The 21,502-nt window shown below is 50.3% G+C and overlaps 1 protein-coding gene across 1 annotated transcript in view; it reads left to right on the forward strand.

Annotated features, from left to right (window-relative positions):
- PLA2G4E (phospholipase A2 group IVE) overlaps positions 1-21,502 on the forward strand; it is a 68,474-nt gene that overhangs the window by 16,676 nt on the left and 30,296 nt on the right. Inside the window, exon 2 of the mRNA XM_003266760.3 lies at positions 20,941-21,013. Coding sequence (XP_003266808.3) covers positions 20,941-21,013 — 73 coding nt within the window. The remainder of the gene's footprint in view (positions 1-20,940; positions 21,014-21,502) is intronic.

A 21,502-nucleotide genomic window follows, 5' to 3' on the forward strand; every position in this document is an offset into this window, starting at 1 on the left:
AATCAAATTATTCTGCCTCAAATAATTACAAAGCCTAGGGGTACTCCTGGTCTGGCATACCAGGTATGTCTCTACTTCCAAAAATACTGTCAAGGGAAATTAGAAATAAGTGATCTGATCATCCCAGTTTGCCTGGAACTTTCCAGTTTTAGCACTAAAAGTCCTGAGTCCCAGGAAACCCTTTAGTCTTGGACAAACCAGGATGTTTGGTTACTTTCAAATGAGTCTTTGGTTATTGTTTGCAGCAGACAGTTGCTGAGGGCTATAAGGCAGGTACTACAGGGGGTGAGATCTGTGCTCTTGGAGCCCAGAGTCCTTCCCTCTGAATTTCTACATCACCAGAAAAAGGACTTGAACTCCTCTCTCCCACTCCACCCAATCCCTACACATACATGTGCACAAAGGGAAATAGCAGTTGAGAGAGGTGAAGTGTCATTTGCACCTTGGCAAGGGGTCTCTGCCAGGCTGCCAGCTCCCTCACACAGGACAGGAGGCCGGAGCCCATCCCCACCAGGGCCCACTCCACCCAGGGCCAGGGGCTGCTTTCACAGGCTGTGGGGCGGCAGCAGGGAGAGGGTTCCAGGTGGTAGCTCTTGTCCCTTTCCTGCTCCTCACAGACCAAAGGACCCTCTTCTGCCTTTGGTGCTTGGTCATCCATGTGTTCAGCCTCACCCAGGTGCTGCCTAGATGACAGAAACCAGGACTGCAGAGTCACCCCAAAGGACCTGCCCCTCCCACCCCACCCACCCAGGATGTCCTTTGCCCCAGTGCCTCCTCCAGGTGCCTGGCATCTCACCATGCTGGCCCTGGAGCCCACTAGTCACCAACCAGACAGAGTGCAGAGGCTGGGCAGGGCCCCTCCAAGAAGCCCTCACGATGTCAGAAGGGCCAGCTCAGCCACTCCTCTATTTCCTCAGTGAAAATTCTTTAACTCAAACCTTAAAACCAATTAAATGGCACTGAAAAAATCCCCAGGGTATTTTGCCTTTACTGGCTGCAAGACTTGCACTCATTCTTGTCTGGCAGGGCAAGCAGGGCCGAGGCTCATCGGGACAGCCAGAAATGGGGCTCCAGGACCACAGGCCCAGCACCACAGGGCTGCTGACTTTAATCCATCTCGGTGCAACTGGACTTTATTTCCCAGCAAGAGCTCAGGAGCCTTCTTCCTCCTAAAGATCAAAGCAAGAACACATGAGCGTCCCCTCCCAAGTACTCTCACACAACACACCACTCACACAATGTATTCACACAGCACACTCATACAACACACACTTGCACACTTAACACACCACTCACACAATATATTCACACAGCACACTCATACAACACACACTTGCACACTTAACACACCACTCAGACACGCTCACAGCATACCCACATACGTACCTGTTCTCACACATGCAGTGGGGAGGGGTGGAGGAGTCCCCTGCCATGGATCCTGCCAAGGACAGGCCACAAATTCTGTTTTCACGTAACCCAAATCTCGGTCCCCTCACTAAATATCAGCCTATTTTTAGTTACTTAAAGCTCTTTCCTTGCTGTGTTCCTCCTTTCTGACATCAAACACAATTTTTAGTCTGTGTTTTACCCCACAACTCTCTCACCTTATTCTCTTCTCTGTGCCCAAGCATGGCATAGCCTCACCAGGCAGCAAGGAACAAGCCAGACCCCAGAAATCAGCAGTGAGAAAGGCCTCTGAGGCCACTTGGTTGGATGGTCCACACCACGGCTGCCTCTCACACTCACCTGAGACGGTGAAAATATACAGAAGTCTCCCCACCCGGTGTTCTGTCCACCCCCACACTGCCTTCCTAAACGCAAATGGACATTGACCTAAAGTCAGTAGGGAGCCAAGGCCCTCGTCAGCTGTGCTGTCCTTGTCAAACCCAGGACATGATCTGAAGGCATCTCCTGCTCATGTCCCTCCCAGGCCTGACACTGCCCCTTCTGCCTTCCCTTCCCTGTGGGGTGGTGGGCAGGGACCCTTGACTCCGGGGTTTGAACCAAATTGTGTCCATGGGGAATTATTTTTCTCTGTTAGAACTTGGCTGGAACCCAATTCAGTCAAAACATAGAGCACCAGTGAATGGAGTAGTATATTAGTCCATTTTGCATTGTATAAAGGAATCTCTGAGACTAGGTAATTTACAAAGAAAAGAGGTTCTGCAGGCAATACAAGCGTGACACCAGCATCTGCTTGGCTTCTGGTGAGCCCTCAGGAAGCTTTTACCCATGGCAGAAGGCTGACGGGGAGCAAGCGTGTTGGGTGGCAAGAGGGGAAGCAAGGAGGTGTTGGGAGGTCAACTCTTTTTTAACAACTAGATCTTGCGTGAACTCAGAGCGAGAACTCACTCATTACCACCAGAAGGACCAAGCCATTCATGAGAAATCCATCCCCATTACCCAAATACTTTCCACTAGGCCCCACTTCCAACATTGGGGATCACATTTCAACATGAGATTTGGAGGAGACAAACATCCAAACGACATCAGGTAGACTAGAACCATCTGACATAGTTCTTAAGACAGTGGAACTAGGAGAAACCCAGCCTTGCTAAATTACTGCAGGGCTGAACTTGCTAGAAGACCTCCCCTTCCCTCTCCCTGTCTGGGAGTCTCCCAGAGGTGCCCTGGCTCAGGAGCTGATGTCAAGAAGCTTGGCAGAGTCTAGTTGTGGGTGCTTGGTCAGCCAGCCTTGGACCAAGCAAACGTGAGGGCTGCCTTTTACAATCAACCCTCTGTGGGAGAACCCAGGAGCTTGGCAGGAGAGGACTGTGGGATGGAGGAGGGAAAAGGGAAGCCAGTGGGAGAAAGAGGAGGATGAAGGGAGAGGAAGAGAGGAAAATGAGAGGAGGAAAAATGGGAAAGTGCCAAAGAGAGGAGGCTCTGTGCAGGAGGCTGGGATTTTCAGAGGAGCCCAGATATGCCATCACTCTGTAAAAACATCAATCAGACCCAGCCATTTCATGTCTGGGGATTTAGCCAAAAGAAACGAAAATGTATATTTATGCAGAAACCTGTGTGCAAATGTTTACAGCAGCTTTATTTATGATTGCTAAGCATGAAGGGAAGGAACTTTGTGACTGTGTGCCGTGGCTCATACCTGTAATCTCAGCATTTTGGGAGGAAGAGGCGGGTGGATTTCTTGAGCCCAGAAATTCAAGACCAGCCTGGGCAACATAGTGAGACCCCAACTCTACCAATTTTTTTTTTAATTAGCTGGGCATGGTGGCAAATGCCTGTGGTCCCAGCTACTCAGGAGGCTGAGGTGAGAGGATCACTGGAGCCAGGGAGGTCAAGGCTGCAGTGAGCCCTGATTGTGCCACTGTACTCCAGCCTGGGTAACAGAACAACACTCTGTCTCAAAAAGAAGAAAGAAAAGAAAAAATTTTGCCCTTCAACTGATGAATGGATAAACAAATTATAATAATTTTACAATGGAATACTACACAGCAACGAAAAAGTAAACTCTTGTTACACACAAAAACCTGGACCAATCTCAAAAGCCTTATGCTAAATGAAAGGGGCCACACACAAAAGAGCAAACACTGCATGATTCCATTTATGTGAAATTCCAGAAAAGACACACCTAGTCTACAGCAACAGGAGGCAAATCAGTGGTTACTTGGGCTGAGGGGGAAGCAGAAGGATATGAGACCACCTCAACACAGATGGAGCAGGACTCTGTTCTAGCTTAATGGGGGATGGCCAGAGGCAAAGTGAAGAAATGAATGAAGGCTGCCACCTGGCCTCCCACCATCTCCCTCTCACACAGACCCTGCTCCAAATTTCTCCTCCTCCTCCACAAACGTGCAGATTTCTCTTTCCTGAGCTCCATCCCCTCGGGGCCCAGAGTGATAGCTGGAGAGCCTGATGCAAAGTGTGCCCTGCTCTGGGATCCTATAGTGTATTTGGGGAAAACTAAACCTGGTGGCTGTTCCTCGCAGATAAAGAGGGAAAGGCATTGATCTGGGGCCTTTTGCAGGCTACCACTTGCTCCGGGAGCCCCATGATGGCTGATGAAGGCCTTCCAGCTCACCCTAACCACACAGTGCTGAGGGTCACTTGTTCTACTGTAGGAGCAGGGTTTCCTCTCTTTCTTAAACTCTCTCTGCTCAAAAACCTTCCATGAGTTCCACTGCTGACTGAAGAAAGATTGCAATTCTTTCACTCCGTATCCATGAACCTCCTCAATTCCCTTCTCCAACCATCATTCCTTTACTGATGCCACCTCATCGGAGAAAAATGTCCTCTCCCCTCCTCTTCATTTGTCAGGCCCATATCCTTCCTTCTTCAAGAGCAAATTCAAATTCTTCCTCCTCCAGGCCCTCTTCTGACCTCCCCAGCCCTGAGTGGCCAAGCTCTCTGAGCAGCTTATTTTTACCTCTCTTCTCATATATGACATGATTGTCCTGAAACTATCTGTGTAACCTTCCTGCCTCATCCAACTTAAATTGGGAGGTCCTTGGGGCAGCGAAGATATCTTTGTATCCCTGATGTTACTGTACTGTGGATCACTTACAGTGAATCCAGCACTAACAATCAGCCATGTGCCAGTCATGTGCTGAGTCCTTTACCTCATTTATTCTGGACAACCATCCCATGAGGTAGAAACTGTTAGGCTTCCCGCTTTACAGATGGAGAAACGCAGGCTTAGAGGGATAAACTCACCCAAGTCCACGTAGTTTATATATAACAGAATGAAGGTACAAACCCAGGTCTATTAAACTTAAAGTCTAGACCGCTATACCATACTCGGTCTTGAGATAATGACGATGTCATCCTTACCAAAGTGATGCGTGATAAGGAGTAAACTCAGTGTGCAGAAGGCTCTTGGCACCTCACTGTGTGAGCAAGAGAGTACAGAGCAAGGAAATAAAGCCTGGCATCTAGCTGAAACCAGAGGCCACAATTTGTAATGGCAGGAAGAGAAATATTGAGCTGTGGATACAAGTGCTTTGAGAATGAAAAGGGCCAGGCACAGTAGCTCATGCTTGTAATCCCAGTGCTTTGGGACGCTGAGGTGGGCAGACTGCTTGAGCCCAGGTGCTTGAGACTGGCCTGGGCAACATGGCAAAACCCTGTCTCTACAAAAAAAAAAAACAAAAATTAGCTAGGCGTGGTGATGTGTGCCTGTAATCCCAGTTACTCGGGAGGCTATCATGGGAGAATCACCCTTGAGCTTGGGAAGCAGAGGTTGCAATGAGCTGAGATCATGCCACTGCATTCCAGTCTGGGCAACAGAGCGAGACTCTCTCAAAAAGAAAAGAAAAGAAAAGAAAAACACTAAGCTGCCCTTAATATTTTGTAAAGAAAAGGCAGAGCAGAAAATATTCATGAGCCAGATACATTGATGACACTAAGAATACAAACATTACCTACATTGGAGTGAAGGTCCTTTCTTGTAATGTTTATACTTTGTTATCTTGTCATCATGAAATAGAGTCACATCTAGTTTGTTGGCCAGAAGTTCTGGGACATCTCAACATATTAACTTCCATGGTTGATTTTTTTAATCTCGTCTTACCCAGAGAAGCTGTAAGGCTTGTTTTACTTTATGTCATGAAAATTATATTCTTCATTGTACATTTGTTTTAGGAAATTGGATTTTATTTATCAAGGAACATAGGCACATAGAAGAAGACTTTTAAAAAGACATTGCAGGCTGGGCACAGTGGCTCATGCCTATAATCCCAGCACTTTGGGAGGCCGAGGTGGGCGGATCACCTGAGGTCAGGAGTTTGACACCAGGCTGGCCCATATGGTGAAACTCCTTCTCTACAAAAAATACAAAAATTAGCCCAGCATGGTGGCTCACTCCTGTAATCCCAGCTACTCAGGAGGCTGAGGCAGGAAAATTGCTTGAACCCAGGAGGTGGAGGTTGCAGTGAGCCCAGATTACACCACTGGACTCCAGCCTGGGCAACAGAGTGAGACTCCGTCTCAAAAAATAATAAATAAATAAAATAAAATAAAAACACAGTACAGAATCTCAGTTTTCTAGGTCAGCAGCTTTCTACCTGGGATCATAGTGGTTAAATCCAAACTAGCTAGTGTCACAGCTCTGTCACTTACCATCGTGACCTTGAGCAAGGTTCTTACCCTCTCTGTGTTTCAATTCTGCTTCTCTAAAATGAGATAACAATAGTATCTGCTTCGCAGGCAATATAAAATACTTAGACCAGTCCCTGCTACTTTGTAAACATTCAATAAATGAGAGCCACTTTGCTCCTGTTGACATCTGTGTAATGTATGTGAATGTGTTGTAACTAATTTAGCCATTCCTTTACTGATGGGCATTAGGTATTTCCAGCTGATGAACAAGACAGGCAATGTCCATGTCCTGAAAAGGGTTACAGTCTGGTGGAAAAAGGCAAAAAGAATAAGAAAACAAGATTAATGAGCATATGATAAGTTATGTTACTAGAGCAACACAGAAGCAAGTAGGTAGATGAGAGGTGGAGGGTGGCCCAGGCCCCATACATTATACAGGGTGGCCCAGGAGGGCTGCCACAGAAAATGGCATTTGAGCAGGGCTGTGATGGATGAGACAGAGCAGCTATGAACAGAGTGGGGTCAAGGACTTCAGGCCAAATTCCCAACATGGGAAGGAGGCTGGGCATGAAGGACCAGTGTAGCTGGAGCTTGGGTGTGAAGGGAAAAGTAGGACAAACGTGAGCAGCCCGACCACACAGACCTTCAGAGAAGGTCTGAAGTCAGCCGCCAGAAGTGAGGGGCGGGCTTGAATCCGGCCAGTCACGTAATCTCGCTTATGTTTTCAGGAGATCGCTCTTGCTCTTCTGTAGAGAGTGGCTTATAGGAAGGCAAAAGTAGAAGCAGGGAGACCCGTTAGGCGATGTAGGAGTTAAGTGGAGATAATGGCTTAGACGGGAGAAGTGGCAGCGACCTCTGGGAAAAAGCTGGAGGGAAAAAAAAATATCTCACTTGAGGTGCAGAGGACTCCAAGACATGGCCCAATATCCTCACTGGTCCCTGGGGGGCCCCTCCCAGCTTTCTTGATTGATTGCTACTTCCCTATACCCACAAAACTTTCCCCAACCCCTCCCAGCAGAAAGGCAATCATTTTACTGTGTTCAATGCGTATTTTATTTGAATATATTCCCTGGCCATATTGAAGTTGTTGTAGATGTCCTTGATAGATTTACCAGTGTTTCCTGCCTCTTCCTGTCAACACTGAGTGTCCCAGACCCATCGTGTTGCTCTGCGTGCATCTTGTGTGTTGCTTTGAATGACTGCATCAGGTTGCATGTCCTTCACTCCCCATTCATGCTTCCAGCCACGCTCTCACATGGGCTGGTTCCACATTTCTCATACCGTAAGTGATGTGGAGTGAATGCCCTCATACACATCTTTCTTTCTTTCTTTCCCTTTCTTTCTTTCTCTTTTTTTTTTTGAGATAGAGTCTTGCTCTGTCGCCCAGGCTGGAGGGCAGTGGTGTGATCTCGGTTCACTGCAACCTCTGTCTCCTGGGTTCAAGCGGTTCTACCTCAGCCTCCTGAGTAGCTGGGATTCTAGGCACCCACCACCACGCCCAGCTAATTTTTGTATTTTTAGAAGAGACAGGGTTTCACCATGTTGGCCAGGCTGGTCTCGAACTCCTGACCTCAAATGATCCCCCCCCGCCCCTGGCCTCTTACAGTGCTGGAATTACAGGCATGAGCTACCACACCCGACCCTCATACATATCTTTCTATATCCAAATCAGAATTGCTGTCAGATATTCTTACTTTGACTAAGTGATGACAGAGTGTCCTCACTGACCTGATAACCTCCTCTTCCACAGCAGAGCACAATGGTGACTCTGTTCCCGTATCCCCACCAACATTTGCCATTACCCAACTTTCTCAATGTTTTCCAATTTAGTAGCTATAGTAAAATCTCACTTTCATTTTTATTTGCATTTCTGATGAATTTGCATTTCCCTGGTTTTTCCCTGTGTTAATTTTTTATAGCCTGCCTTTTTATATGGTATTAAATGGGAATGCTGTTTTCCTTTACTCTATATAGTAAGTCACTTTTGCCATGTCACCCATTAAACAGTTTATTCTTTTCCCATTGACTTGTGATGCCAATTTTATCATATATTAAGTTCCCTTGAAAAGCAGGGGTCTGTCTCTGATCCCTCCATTTTGTTCCCATAATATACTGTTTTTAGTATGGCTTTGTAATTTATCTTAGTACCTGGTAGGGCAAGACTCTCCTCTATATCTTTTTTTTTAAGTGATTTTGTTATGCATGAATATTAAGAGGGGAAATGTGAGATCTATTGTACAGGTGGAACTCTGCTTATGGCATCTTTTGCTTTACCGAAGTTTAAAATTTCTGTGTATTCAAAACTGGCAATATTTCCCTATTTGCTTCTAGGTTTTATACCTTGTTTAGGAAGATCCTCCTCCACCCAACATTATATAAATGTACTCTCATATTTCATTTTAAATTATATATAGTTTTATTTTAATGGTTAGATATTTAAGCTATCTGGAATTTATTTTGTGAAGTTAATTTGATTTTATTCCAAATGGTAAGCAAGCTTTTCCAATAATGAATGGTCCATCCTTTCTGACAGAGCAGGAGCACCGTCATCTCAGACAAACACCACCACTCTAAGTTCCAGCTCCCCTTCTAGCCTCATGCATTTCAAGGAAATCACTTCTGTTCTAACTACAAGCAGTCAGAAAGAGCAGGCAGTAAAACACAGATAAGACAGCTTGGGCACAGAGGGAGGTAGGGGAACGTCTCTTGGGTAACTGCCAAACTTCGCCCACATACAATGGGTCCCAGTAAAACATCAGGCCTTAATAAGCACATTCCTTTCCCTTCAGGTGCACTAAGATAGGGAAGCTAAAAGCAGACTCCAGTGGGGGGTGGGGGGGTATGCCTGCAGCTACAGGAAGATGTATGGGAACAGACACACAACTCTCCCTCCCAGATAAGCACAACAAAGAGACACAGAAGCAGTCCAAGCCTCTGATAAACTCTCCCACTCTGAATCCTTTAAAAACTCTTAGTCTGTAAGAGAGTATGCCACTGACCTAACTTTGCCAGAGGCCCCTCTTCGGTTTGTTTTCTCTTAAGTAAACCTGTCTTGACTGGCGAGTCACCTTTCATGTTTCTTTCCTCTTTCTTTCTTTTTTTTTTTTTTTTTTTTTTTTGAGACAGAGTGAAACTCTGTCTCAAAAAAACTTCCTTCCCAGGCTGGAGTGCAGTGGTGCGATCTTGGCTCACTGCAAGCTCTGCCTCCCGGGTTCATGCCATTCTCCTGCCTCAGCCTCCCGAGTAGCTGGGACTACAGGCACCCACGACCATGCCTGGCTAATTTTTTGTGTAGTGGAGATGGGGTTTCACTGTGTTAGCAAGAATGGTCTCAATCTCCTGACCTCGTGATCAGCCCACCTCAGCCTCCCAAAGTGCTGGGATTACAGGCGTGAGCCACCACGCCTGGCTCCTCTTTCTTTAATTCTTACACTTTCACCCTGATTTCACATACTTCCTTTATTGTATGCTGAAATTCCATATATACATAGAGCTGCTCCTGGGCCCCACCTGGTTTATGGAAGATATTGGAATCCAGAGTTTGTTGGCAAAGACTGGAAAAGTGTTAGGTGCTTTTCAGCAGAAGAACGAGAGGTTGAAGGGAGTGTTTCTAAAGCTCACAGGCTGCAGAAGGCAGAGAGGAGGCTGGAGACAGGTGCTGCCGGCAAGAGGTGGGAAGGAAGGGACAGGGCCCTGAGGCCCCTGGAAAGAGGACAGTGAGGAGTCATCCTTGCTGGGCCCACAGGGGAGTGGCATCCACTGGGCTTCTGGGAGGAATGTGCTTTTCAATATTGGGTTACCTAGGCCAAGAGGCTGCTGGCAGAGGCAGTGCCTGGTCACCCCAGCTGAAGTGCCAGGTAACAAGCCTGGCGATGGGCCTGGAGTCAGAGGCCTCAGCGCACACAGCAGCAAAGCTGGGCCCAAGTAGCCCAGGGGATCTGAGGATCCTGGGGCTCTCTGGTCATCAGTGCTGGGTGGAAAGAAACTGTTCCTTCCCCTTGTCGCAGAGATGGGTTCAGAATTTCCACACAGAAGGAACTCTGCCAAAGGAGCACTTGACTTGGAGCAGCAGTTGTGTACCAAGATTGCTGCTTTGGCACCCGCACCCTGGCATGGGGATGTCACTGTTTGCCTGACGCTCCTTACTCACCGTCCCAGTCCACTTCCACCCGCCCCAGTCCTCTGCTCCCCTCCTGTCCCACTTAGAGCCCACACTGGACAATTTAATTTTGCCCCCTTTCCTCCCCTTTCTAGATTATACATTCTTGGTTGTTTTATTCCAGACCCCACCCGAGTGGTCAGCACAGAGATGGGCACCCAGCAGGTGGTCGGTAAATACTTTCCAGTAGATCGGTCCACTTAGTTCAAGGTCACGCTGGCTCCCACCTGGGACAGAGGCACCACAGAGGATGTGGGGGAAGAAACTTCCACCAACCTCCCATCAGCCCCCTATTCAATTTGATTTAATTTAACTAAAATGAGTTGAGACCCTGCTCTCGAGGAGTTGATAGACAGTGAGGAAACATACGGGTTGGAGACCTAGATTTTCCACACATCGCGTAGAATGGATGAGGGTGGAGTTGGGAGTTGTGGCTGGGCTTCTTCAGTGAGAAGAGGCCAAATAGGAGGCCTTGAGAAATGCCCTGGTGTTTGGGGCTCACTCTGGCCTATCTGATTGGGAAGGATGGGGGAGTGGAAGTGATGAGGAGACAGATGGGACCCCATGACTTTCAGGACAGTATAGTGCTGTGGGTCGAGTTGCCACAGAAGCTCCTGGACTTAGCTTGTATGGCCTGTTCTGGCCTTATCTCTCCCTTAACTTCCCACCTTACTTCCCCTATCCCAGATGGTTCACATCTCACCTCCTAATTGATCCCTTGTTTCAACATCAATCATCCTTGCCTTCTTAAAGTTCAGCTCTCCTGCTCAAAAACCATCAATAGCCCCCTACTGCTTAGAGACTATGTCCAAATATAAAGTACGGCCTTTTAGGGTCATGATTATTTGGACCATAATCTAGTATGGAATGAAGGGTGACCTCTGAACACAGGGCAGACTGGGTCCAAATGCAGGGCCAGAACCAAGTTGGTGGTATCTGTGGGACCTCTTCATGTGCCTGGCCCTCCAGAGAGCAGAGGGGCCTTACCTGGGTGTTTTCCAGATTTGTTCTTTCACAAAGCCCCCTTCTTTCTGCCCAATTTCTACCACCCCTGTGTTCCACTCTCTACCCCCGGTATCTCCTCCCACACAACTCACTGCACAGACACCAGACCACCTGCATACCTAAGCGTGCCCTGCTTTCTGGCCTCCCTGCCCGTGTTCATGCTGTTCCTTCCTCCTAGGATGCCTCTCTCTTCCTCCTAGTGGTCCCTAGGCTCACTAGCTGTTGAAATCCCATCCCTCGTCTAAAGCCCAATTCAGATGCCACCTTCTCTGTGAGGCCTTTTCAGATCCATTCTTTCCCTCTCCAGCTGGAATCCATTTCCCATCTTCTGTGTTCCCTAGCCAGTTCTTAGTCGTGCAGCAGAGCGCTGTAAACCAGGGGCCCCCAATCCCCTGGCCACAGACCAGTACCAGTCCGTGGCCTGTTTGGAACCAGGCCGCACAGCAGGTGGTGAACGGTGGGCGAGTGAGCAAAGCTTCATCTGTATTTACAGCCACTCCCCATCACTTGTATCACCACCTGAAACCCACCTCCTGTCAGATCAGCAGTGGCATTAGATTCTCATAGGAGCACAAACCCTATTGTGAACTGTACACTCGAGTGATCTAGGCTGCACATTCCTTATGAAAATCTAATGCCTGATGATCTGTCACTCCCATAACCCCCAGATGGGACCGTCTAGTTGCAGGAAAACAAGCTCAGGGTTCCCACTGATTCTACATTATGGTGAATTGTATAATTATTTCATTATATATGACGATATGATAATAATAGAAATAAAGTGCACAATAAATGTAAGGCACTTGAATCATCCCAAAACCATCTCCTGCCCACCCGTGGAAAAATTAACTTCCATGAAACCAGTCCCTGGCACTAAAAAAGGTTGGGGACTACTGCTGTAAACCATGGATCCTCACAAATGTGAAGGAAGGATTGTTATTGATCCTTCTAAGATGCCCCCTGTCACCATAGGGAAACTTGGATCTCTGAGCCTCTAAGAGGTTGGATGCATCTGGCTCTCCAGCCAGACTGTCAGCAACTTAAAGCTTAGGATTTCCTCTCTTAGTAGGATGTATGCAGCAGATGCTTACTAGGTACATGAGCTAAATTGAATTTGTGGAGTTTGCTGAGGGATGTGGTACTGAGTCTCCGTCCTTCGCAAAGGAGGGGAGGGCAGGGCAAGGAAGGAAGCCAGGAGAACAGCAGGCTGAGGCCCCTCCACTTTCTGGAGAGCCAGGCACGTGAAGAGTTCCCACAGGTACCTCCCACCGGGTTCCATCCCTGCATTCAGGCCCCATCTGTCCCATGTTCAGATCTCATCCTCAATTTCAAAAAAGCACTTCTATCTATGGGCCAGAAAAGCCGGTTGTGGGGCCCCAGGCAATAGCTCAGGCAGGAAACTCCCAGTGTTCACAGTCAGGCAGCAGAGCAGGCAAAGCTGCCCTTGTCAGGCCCCTCAATGAGCCACCAGGCTAGAGATAGGAATCATCTGGGTGGGGCGGGTGCATCCTCCAAGCTGTCCTGAGACCAAGCAGGGGCTGGACACGCCCTCTCTCCACCTGGCCTCCCAGGAGGGGAGACAGGGGATAGTTGCCCCAGACCCTTTTCTCACAAAGTATTGGGCAATTATTTTCTTTCTTCACCCTCTAGCTTTGGGAGCCCTGACCCTCCTCTCTTTGGGAGTTGTGGCCGGGGACCCCATGAAGGTCACAGCTCCTGGGGTACCAAGCCATGAAACTGAAGTGGAGTTGGGAGCGATGGTCACATCCTCCTGGAGGGGCATCTATGAGCCATGACATCTATAAGTTGAAGAGACAGAGCTTTCCCAAATTATGGCGGGCTAGTCCTACAGTTGTGTGGGTCCAGTGTCCTCTTCTTGCCACCTACTGTGCCCTTGAAGACCTGGTCATTCTGAGTGGCTGGGGGCTACGGACTGCTGACCCCAAAGGCCAGAGCCCTGCGGGTCCCTGTATTTCTATGACCTAAAGACCTGTGATTTCTTTGATATGAAGAGATCTAGGCCCATGCACCCTATCTGTCTACTCACTCAAACCACTCCCAGAGCAATCCCAGCTACTGCCAAGCTGTGGCCAGGAGGGTGGAGCTCTGAGTCAGAGTATAAGTTCCTGATCTTGCCGCCCAGCTGGAGAGCCGCCGTGATGCTCCTGAGGCAGATGCCCGCCTGGGTCTCCCACTCCCTGCCAGACCCATGCCAAGCAGAAGACAGCAGGCCCTCGGCCACCTGTGGCTTGAAGGTGAGGGAGGGGTGCTCAGTGGCTGGGGCCAGAGGCTGAGGGCCAGGGAGGCATGGCCAGGAAGTGAGGGGCAGGGGCAGGGAGCTGAGGGCAGGTGACGGGCCTCAGGGAGGGCTGGGAGGCACTGGACATCCCAAGGACCTGGGCACAGGCAGCCTCATCTTAAAACCTGGGGGAAGTGGTTTAGCCCAGTTGGGGCCAGGGCTCCTGCTTGGGTGGCCCAGCTGAGAGTACCCTCAAGCTTTTCAAGGCATCATGAAGTGGCTTGAGGCCATCCTGGGGCCAGGCTAGCACCCAGGGTAGAGAGTATGCCGGGGGATCCACATTTGGCCTGCCCTAATGGCAAGCAGGATTTAACCCTGCAAACATCCTAAGCTTCTATTCTGTGCAAGAGTATGGTGTAGTGTATGGTGAGAATTGGTGGCATTGTCAATCTGTTGCCATCAGCCATGAAGCTGCCCACCTAGGTTTACAGTCAAGGCTCCTGGGTCCATCCAACTCCTCACAGCCTCACAGGGAGACCTCTGGGTTCATGGATCAGGTCTAGGGCTCGAGACAAACTCTGCCTCAGTTTCCCCATCTAGGCAATAGGGAGATGGCCTCAATGCTTCAATCTGCTGTAGGTTCATCTTGGGAAGGATCGTTAGTTGGCTCCTTGAAGGCAGCACTTCCTCCTCATTACCCTCCCCAGGGCCGCCTCCCTGGCTCAAGTTAAATCATTGAATGCCATGGGTGATGCCCTGAAAGTGCTTTGTCCCTTGGTGGGGGAGATGGAGACCCTGTTCAGTCTCCAAGGAGCCCAAGTCAGGGAGCTCCGTGGTGGGTGGTGGCCGGTGCCCCCGCTGCCCAGCCAGGTAGACACTGCCTCCTGGGGTGTGCCTTGGTTTCCCCACAGCACTTGTGTGGCTGGAAGGGCCTCTGGCCACCTATTGTTCCTGCCAATCTTTTTGAGCCTCCAAGAGCTTGGGCCAGGAGAGGTCTTCCACAGAGGTGACAGAATTTACCTCAAAGGGGGCAGTGAAGCAGCTAAGAGCCCAGGACCCCAAATGTGGCTTCAGGAGCCTCTCCATGAGCTGCATCTGTCCCTGTCAGGCCTGGAGGGTCCATGTTGGTGCCGGGATTTCTTGCCCTGACCACTCAACTAGCCTGGTGATAAAAAGGAAAACAGCCATAGTAGCTCCTCCCAGGTGACTCTTAGTCTGGGATGTTGCTCAGAGTGGCTGGGACATGTATTAGGGTCCCATCATGTCCCCTCCCAATGGTCTCCTTAAAGGAGGGCCCACATGTTCTGGAAGACAGCACCTGGCTAGTCTAAGCTCTGACACAGGTGTTGCAAGGAACTGAAGGGTACACCCAGCTCTCTAGGGAGGAGGAGGTGGCATCACCCGCCTGACCTGACCTGAGAAGCCCTGGGGAGGGAGTTCCTGCAGGCTCCCCAGGAGCCATCTTCCCCTCTTTCCAGGCACCCCAGACTTCATGGGATGGTTTGCTGAGGGTATGTCTGGCCCAGCAATGGGCATCAGACCCACCGCTTCTGAAACGTGGTTGTCAGACCCTTCCCCAGACCCCACTCGCACCCAGGAGCCTGACCCTGGGAGCCCTTCGGTAATTAAATATTCTTTTGACTGATTTGTGGTAACGGCTATATTCTTGGGGTATAGGGAGAGCTCCAATGTGGAGGCTGAGGCTTTTTCTCCTGTCTCTGCTACTGACTAGTCTAGCACGTGGCCTGGAGGAAGCTGCTAGCTGGTGCTATACATTCACAGTGAGAGCCAGGTGGATGGAGTGCATGGGCCCTAGAGACCTGCACCCGAGTCCTGGCTCTGCCACTCCGGGGCAGTGTGAGCCTGTTTGAGATGTAATCTCTCTAAACACGGCCTTCCCCTCTGTAAAGCAGGGATAATGATGCCTTCCTTGGCGGTGGTTGGAGGGTTAGATAAGAGCATATGCAGAGCACCTAGAGCACAGCCCAGCTGGGCCTGCCAGAGCAGAGTCATACATTTTGTTCTCCACCCCCACCCCCGCCAAAGGTCATATCTATAAAAGTAGGGGTGGGAAGGGGCAGCATTGGATTGCATCATAGCCAATCCTGAGATTCAAGGGGCTACCTCTTTTCCACATGAGCTGGCAAGGTCCCCCAGTCCCCAGTAGGTCCGCAGGGGGCAGTGGAGTCCTGGCAAGATCGACCCCAGAATCCGGGCTGGGCAGGAGGCTGGGACCGTGTGTCTGCAGCCTGAGCAGTGGGGCCCTCTCTCTCCCCTGGCTTCCCAGAAAACTGCTGTCCAGCCTGTCCTCCCTGGCCCAGCTGTACTGGTTGGCAAAGTGGCTACATATACCTCTGTACTGTTTGCCAAACAGTTCCTGCCCTGAGCTCCAAGTCCCCAAGTGCTCCCTGGTCCTTATCCCAGGGCCCTCCCAATGTCCCCATGAAGGATGAATGCCTGTCCCTACTCCAGGGCTGCAGCCCGGCTGGCATGGTGCGTGATCATGTCTGTTCTTAAATACTTTGACTCTTCACCCTGATACCCAATCCCAGCCAGGGCATCCTGTTCTAGGGACGAGCTTGTCTGAGTCCTTAAAGCTTTGGCCCTTACCACACCATGAGCAACCCTGTAAACTTGGGTTCCATAGCCTCCCTGGTTTCTGGTTCCCACACGCACATCACAGACATGGTGCTTTGCTCGATTACATCTTTCCACTGTAGATTAATTGCCTCCAGGCCATGAATTTGTGCTCATCTCTAGCAACACTGATCGAACAGATTATATCAGAAGCAAAATAGATACATTCATTGCAACCCAAGAAGGCCATTTCTCATAGACCTGGTTCCTGGAATGCATCTGGGCCCCAGAGCTAAGTCCCATATTCCTGCTGCCTTCCTCCCAGCATGGCCCGGCTGGGATGTCTCTCGAACCCACTTCCCAGTCCCAATTCTGTGCTGGCAAAATGTGGTTGTCTCCTGAAAACTGGGTCTCTCCTGAAAATTCGTGAGCTGGAGGGTGTGATCTGAGGCTCAAGTGGAGCAATCTGTGGCTAATGGAAAATGGGAACTTCTCCAAAGACCCTTATGGCTCTGAGGTGCTCTAGATGTTTAAAAAGAGAGGGATATCCTAGAATGTGTTGGTAGAAACAGCCAGTAAGAGCGCAGGCCATAGAAGAATTGTCAGAGTTTGGTGGTTATTTTTTGGCTTTGGGGGAGTGCTGAGTGAAAAGAAGAATCTGTCAGAAAAATTGTTTTAAAGACAAGAAGAGCAAGGAAGAGGAAATGAGGGCAAGCAAGATTTGTCTTCCTGTTTGCCAAGTAAACTGAGATGATCTCAGTGGGAGAAACACAGCTTGGGAAGTAGCATTGGATGTCTCTGATTCTAGCTGTAAGCCCTGTGTCAAAGGGCTTAGCCTCTGATTCTCCATCTGTAAAGACAAGGCTAAAAATAAGTGCTTCATGGGGCGGTTGTAAGGATTAAGCAAGATAATATACAGAGAAACTGTACACAGCACCTGCGCATGGCTGGCATGCAGCAGATGCTAGCTATTATTGTTGCTGAGTTAGAGCAGGAAGAAATGGTCGCCTGCATTGGAAGGCACTGAGGTTAGATGACGGGAGTGAACTTGTCCTGGAAGGCAGGACACCTGGAGTGAGGTCCTGAGGGAGAGTGTGGCTGTGCCTTCCCTGCCAGAGTAGATACTGAAGGAGGCAGGCTGGGCCACAGGCAGCCCCTCCTGGAGGCAGGAAAAGGACTGTGATGGCCAAGAGGACCACGGGACCTGGGTTCAGAGCCCTAAAACACTGTGGAATATCCCTCAGGACGGACTCCTGCCTGGGCTGAAGCCTCCACAGCTTGGACTCTAGTTGCCCTCTGAGAAAGTGGGCCGGTGGGCACAAGTTTTGCCAAAACTGCTTGCCTGGTGAAAGTTGTCACCCTGCCTCCTCACCAGGCCAGCCTAGGGTGCATGCTGCGCTCAGGCAGAGTGAGAAAGGAGGAGTGCACCTTGGAGGTCTGGCCAAAGGCCACAGCCGTGTCTCCAGCACCAGAAGAGAAGCAATGTGCATGGCTTTTGGCCCAAGTCTCCAGCTCCCAACAGAATGCTGTTAGAGCAAGTTATTGATCATGAAATGTTCAATATTTCAGAGTTGATCTCACAAAATAAATCTCCAGACCTAAAATTGACTGTGAGTTTGACTTTTGTCCTGGTTTTGAGGCTGCTATTGAGGAGAGAAGAGATCTTAAAAGGGGCTAAATAACGTGACCTTCCCAGAATCAGCATTCTGTTACTGATCAGAATTAAGCCCCAGGGGCCGGGCACGGTGGCTCAAATCTATAAACCCAGCATTTGGGAGGCTGAGGCAGGCAGAATCACCTGAGACCAGGAGTTTGAGACCAGCCTGGCCAACATGGTGAAACTCCGTCTCTACTAAAAATACAAAAATTAGCCGGGCGTGGTCGTGAGCACCTGTAGTCCAGCTACTCGGGAGGCTGAGGAGGGAGAATTGCTTGAACCTGGGAGGCAGAGGTTGCAGTGAGCCAGGCTATCCCACCACTGCATTCCAGCCTGTATGACAGAGCGAGGCTCCATCTCCAAAGAAAAAAGAATTAAGCCCCAGGAAAGTCTGAAAGGACCAGCATCAAAAGATTCCCTAGCCAAGGCAAAAGACTGAGACTCTGTCTCAAAAAAAAAAAAAAAAAAAAAGTAAAGATAAAAAGATGGTCTCTGAGTGGTGGGATTATAGAAACTTTTTTTTCTTCGTATCTTGTTTCCCCTGCCCCCAATCCCAATAATATTTAAAGAGAGAAGAATTGAATCCTCTTAAAAAGGTATAAAGTGGGCCAGGCGCGGTGGCTCACGCCTGTAATCCTAGCACTTTGGGAGGCCGAGGCAGGCTGATCACGAGGTCAGGAGATCGAGACCATCCTGGCTAACATGGTGAAACCCTGTCTCTACTAAAAATACAAAAAAATTAGCTGGACGTGATGGCGGGCATCTGTAGTCCCAGCTACTCGGGAGGCTGAGGCAGGAGAATGGTGTGAACCCTGGAGGCGGAGCTTGCAGTGAGCCAATCGCGCCACTGCACTCCAGCCTGGGCGACAGAGGGAGACTCCAACTCAAAAAAAAAAAAAAAAGGTATAAAGCGATTCTGGCAACATGGAGTAGAACATGCAGGGTGGCGTGTCGAGGGTGCCAGTTCAGAGGCTTCTATAAATACAGACATTCGGTTGGTAGGCATTTACCGTGGGCTCAGGCTGGGAATGGACGACAACAAAGACTCTTCTAAGCCTGGGTAAAACTCTCAGCGAAGGGGCTTCAAGTCCTGAGTTCCAACGGGAAAGGCATGAACCAAGAACAGAACCAGGACACCTGAAGAGAACAGGCGCGAGGCTGCCCCTTCCCGTGTGTGCTGGCTCACAGTAGAAACGCGCCTCACCTCTGCAGCCTTGGGCCCCTAGGGACCAGAAGAGGTTTCCAGAGTCCAGGAGCATGATTGATGGCAGGGAAGCTTCTGGAGCCAGCCAGAGGCCCCAAGCCTGGAAAGCAACAGCCTGTGGCCGGCTTGACCTGCTCTCCCCATCAAAGCCACTGGCCGCCGTTGCCTTTAACCTCTGTCTCTGCCTCGTATTCACCCCTGACCCCCCAGCATCTAGCATAGGGCCTGGCACACAGTAGGTGCTCAAAAATAATACTCTAGAAGATGGTTCATTGATTCAGAGGAACAATCAGAGGGCTGGCACTCTCAGGGCAACAGAGGCAGGGAGCCCCACCAGCGAGTACACAGGCCCTGAGCTCTGAAAACAGCCCATGGAAGAGACGCTGGCCAGGAGAGGGGTGAAACGAGAGCGGCTCCCACAGGCTTAACGCCTGGGGCAGAGGGCAACAGGCAGAGGGCACTGGAGAGAGCTGCGGTCCCTCAGTAGGCAGGAAGGATGATCCAGTGACACTCTGTGGCTGCAGGGTCCAGAGAAGCTGGTGCGGCTGGAAGAGGTGGTTTCAAGGCCTCTGGGAGGCAGAAAGTAATGGGTCCAAAGGGGTAAAAGTAGAGTTGTGGCTGCTGCAAGACTCAGAGTGCAGGGGCAGCTCGGGAGGGGCACAGGGTCTTAAGGAACCACAGCCACTGCCCCAGACACTGTGGCCCAGGGAGGGCTCTGGGTGTTCCTTGAGGACCCGGGCTTGAGATGATGGCAGAACCCCTACGAGGTGATCAGAACTAGAAGAGGGATGAGATGGAAGGAGGAGCCATCAGCACCACATGAGCAGGGCTGGGGGTGTTCCCACACCCCAGGTGTTAGGAAAAGGTGCTAGGGAAGGGGGACACCTCAGGGCTCTGGTCCCCTGGGGTTATCATGACCCGCAGAGGCATCTGACAGGAGCCAGTCATCAAACCGAGGACTACTTGAGCTTTTGCCATCAGGAAAGAGAGGTGATCACAGACCAGCCAAGACTCCACAAGGACCTCTTGCGAGAAACAGTGGAGTGGCGAGAGGCAGACTGTTTCCTGGGAAGGGAAAATAGAGTGACCAGAAAGACTTGGGGGAGGATACCCTGGGGAAGAGGCCCAAAGGGCAAGGGAGATGCAAAGGCCTGGGCTGGAGCTAAGTAAGTACCAGTGGGGGTGAGCCCCTGGCACGTGGTCTCCCAGTGAGTAGATGTGACCGTGTGTGATCATTGTCTGTCACCCCCCTTCCCACAGCCACGCTGTGACTGCCTCCCAAGCAGGCTGCCATCTTGCCTGGGCAAGGGCAAATGTCTGCATGTGGGACGGTAGGAGGAGAGTGCCAATAAGCAGCTATTGGTGAAGAAAGGAGAGGGGGAACACCTCAGGACTCCCTTGCCATGGGCGTTCATTCTGTGCATGGGACTGGAACATTCATTCACTCACTTAATGAACATGTATTGAGCACCTTCTAGATATGAGCATGCTATAGGTACTGGAGGTACAAAGATGAAAAACCAGTCAGGGTCCCAGGCTCTCTGGAGCTTCCAGGACCTTCTAGGCTGAAGAGCAGACAGAAACCCCAGCAAACAATGACAAAACAGCATGGGAGCCAGGCGTGGTGGCTCATGACTGTAATCCCAGCACTTTGGGAGGCCGAGGCGGGTGGATCATCTGAGGTCAGGAGTTCAAGACCAGCCTGGACAATATGGTGAAACTCTGTCTCTACTAAAACTACAAAAAATTAGCCGGGCGTGTGGTAGGCACCTGTAACCCCAGCTACATGGGAGGCTGAGGCAGGAGAATCACTGGAACCTGGGAGGCAGAGGTTGCAGCGAGCCAAGATCGCGCCATGGCACTCTAGCCTGGGCAACAAGAGTGAAACTCTGTCTCGAAAAAACAACAACAACAAAAAAACCAGCCTGGGGGTTGCTGTAATGCAAGTGGGCCAGCCTGGGGAGGCACAGAGGGAAAGTCTCCCCCGGGGCGATGGCCTTGAGGTGATGCTTTAAGACTGAGTCCTCTGTCCTCTTCTTCCACAGGAGGGGCTGTCTCCATGCCACCTGCTGACAGTGCGGATAATCCGGATGAAAAATGTCCGGCAGGCTGATACGCGTGAGTATCCACCTTGCTTCTCTCCTTCTCCTCTGCTTACGGGATCTGGATGGGAGAGGCCCTGGCTGGAGAAATGGTCAGGTGGATCCGTGTGTGTGTGTGCGTGCGCGTGCATGGTGCATACGTGTATGTGTGTGCATGCATGTGTGTTCTGTACTCAAGTTGTAGTTCAGACTTTGGGGTTTCTGTCACTCTTCCAGGCCCCTCAGTCATGCCGTTCCCTTGGCGCTACCTGCCCTGCAGTCTGTGCCTGCATCCAAGAGCTCTGTTCGCCCACTGTCTCCTCTCCACTCTCTCTTCCTGGAATCGATTTCCAAGAGCACCAGCTTTGCCCACACGGAGCACTCCTTGCTCCTCCTTTCGTTTAGGGCCTGTTGGGGTGAAGTGGAAGGAGAGGTGCTTAGGCATCGTGGAGCCAGCTGCCAGGTGACTCCCAGAGCCCCTTCTCAGGACAAAGATCTGAAACTGGGTTCTGGGGGCCATACCAGA

Source organism: Nomascus leucogenys, chromosome 6, assembly GCF_006542625.1.
Source record: "Nomascus leucogenys isolate Asia chromosome 6, Asia_NLE_v1, whole genome shotgun sequence".
NCBI lineage: Eukaryota > Metazoa > Chordata > Mammalia > Primates > Hylobatidae > Nomascus > Nomascus leucogenys.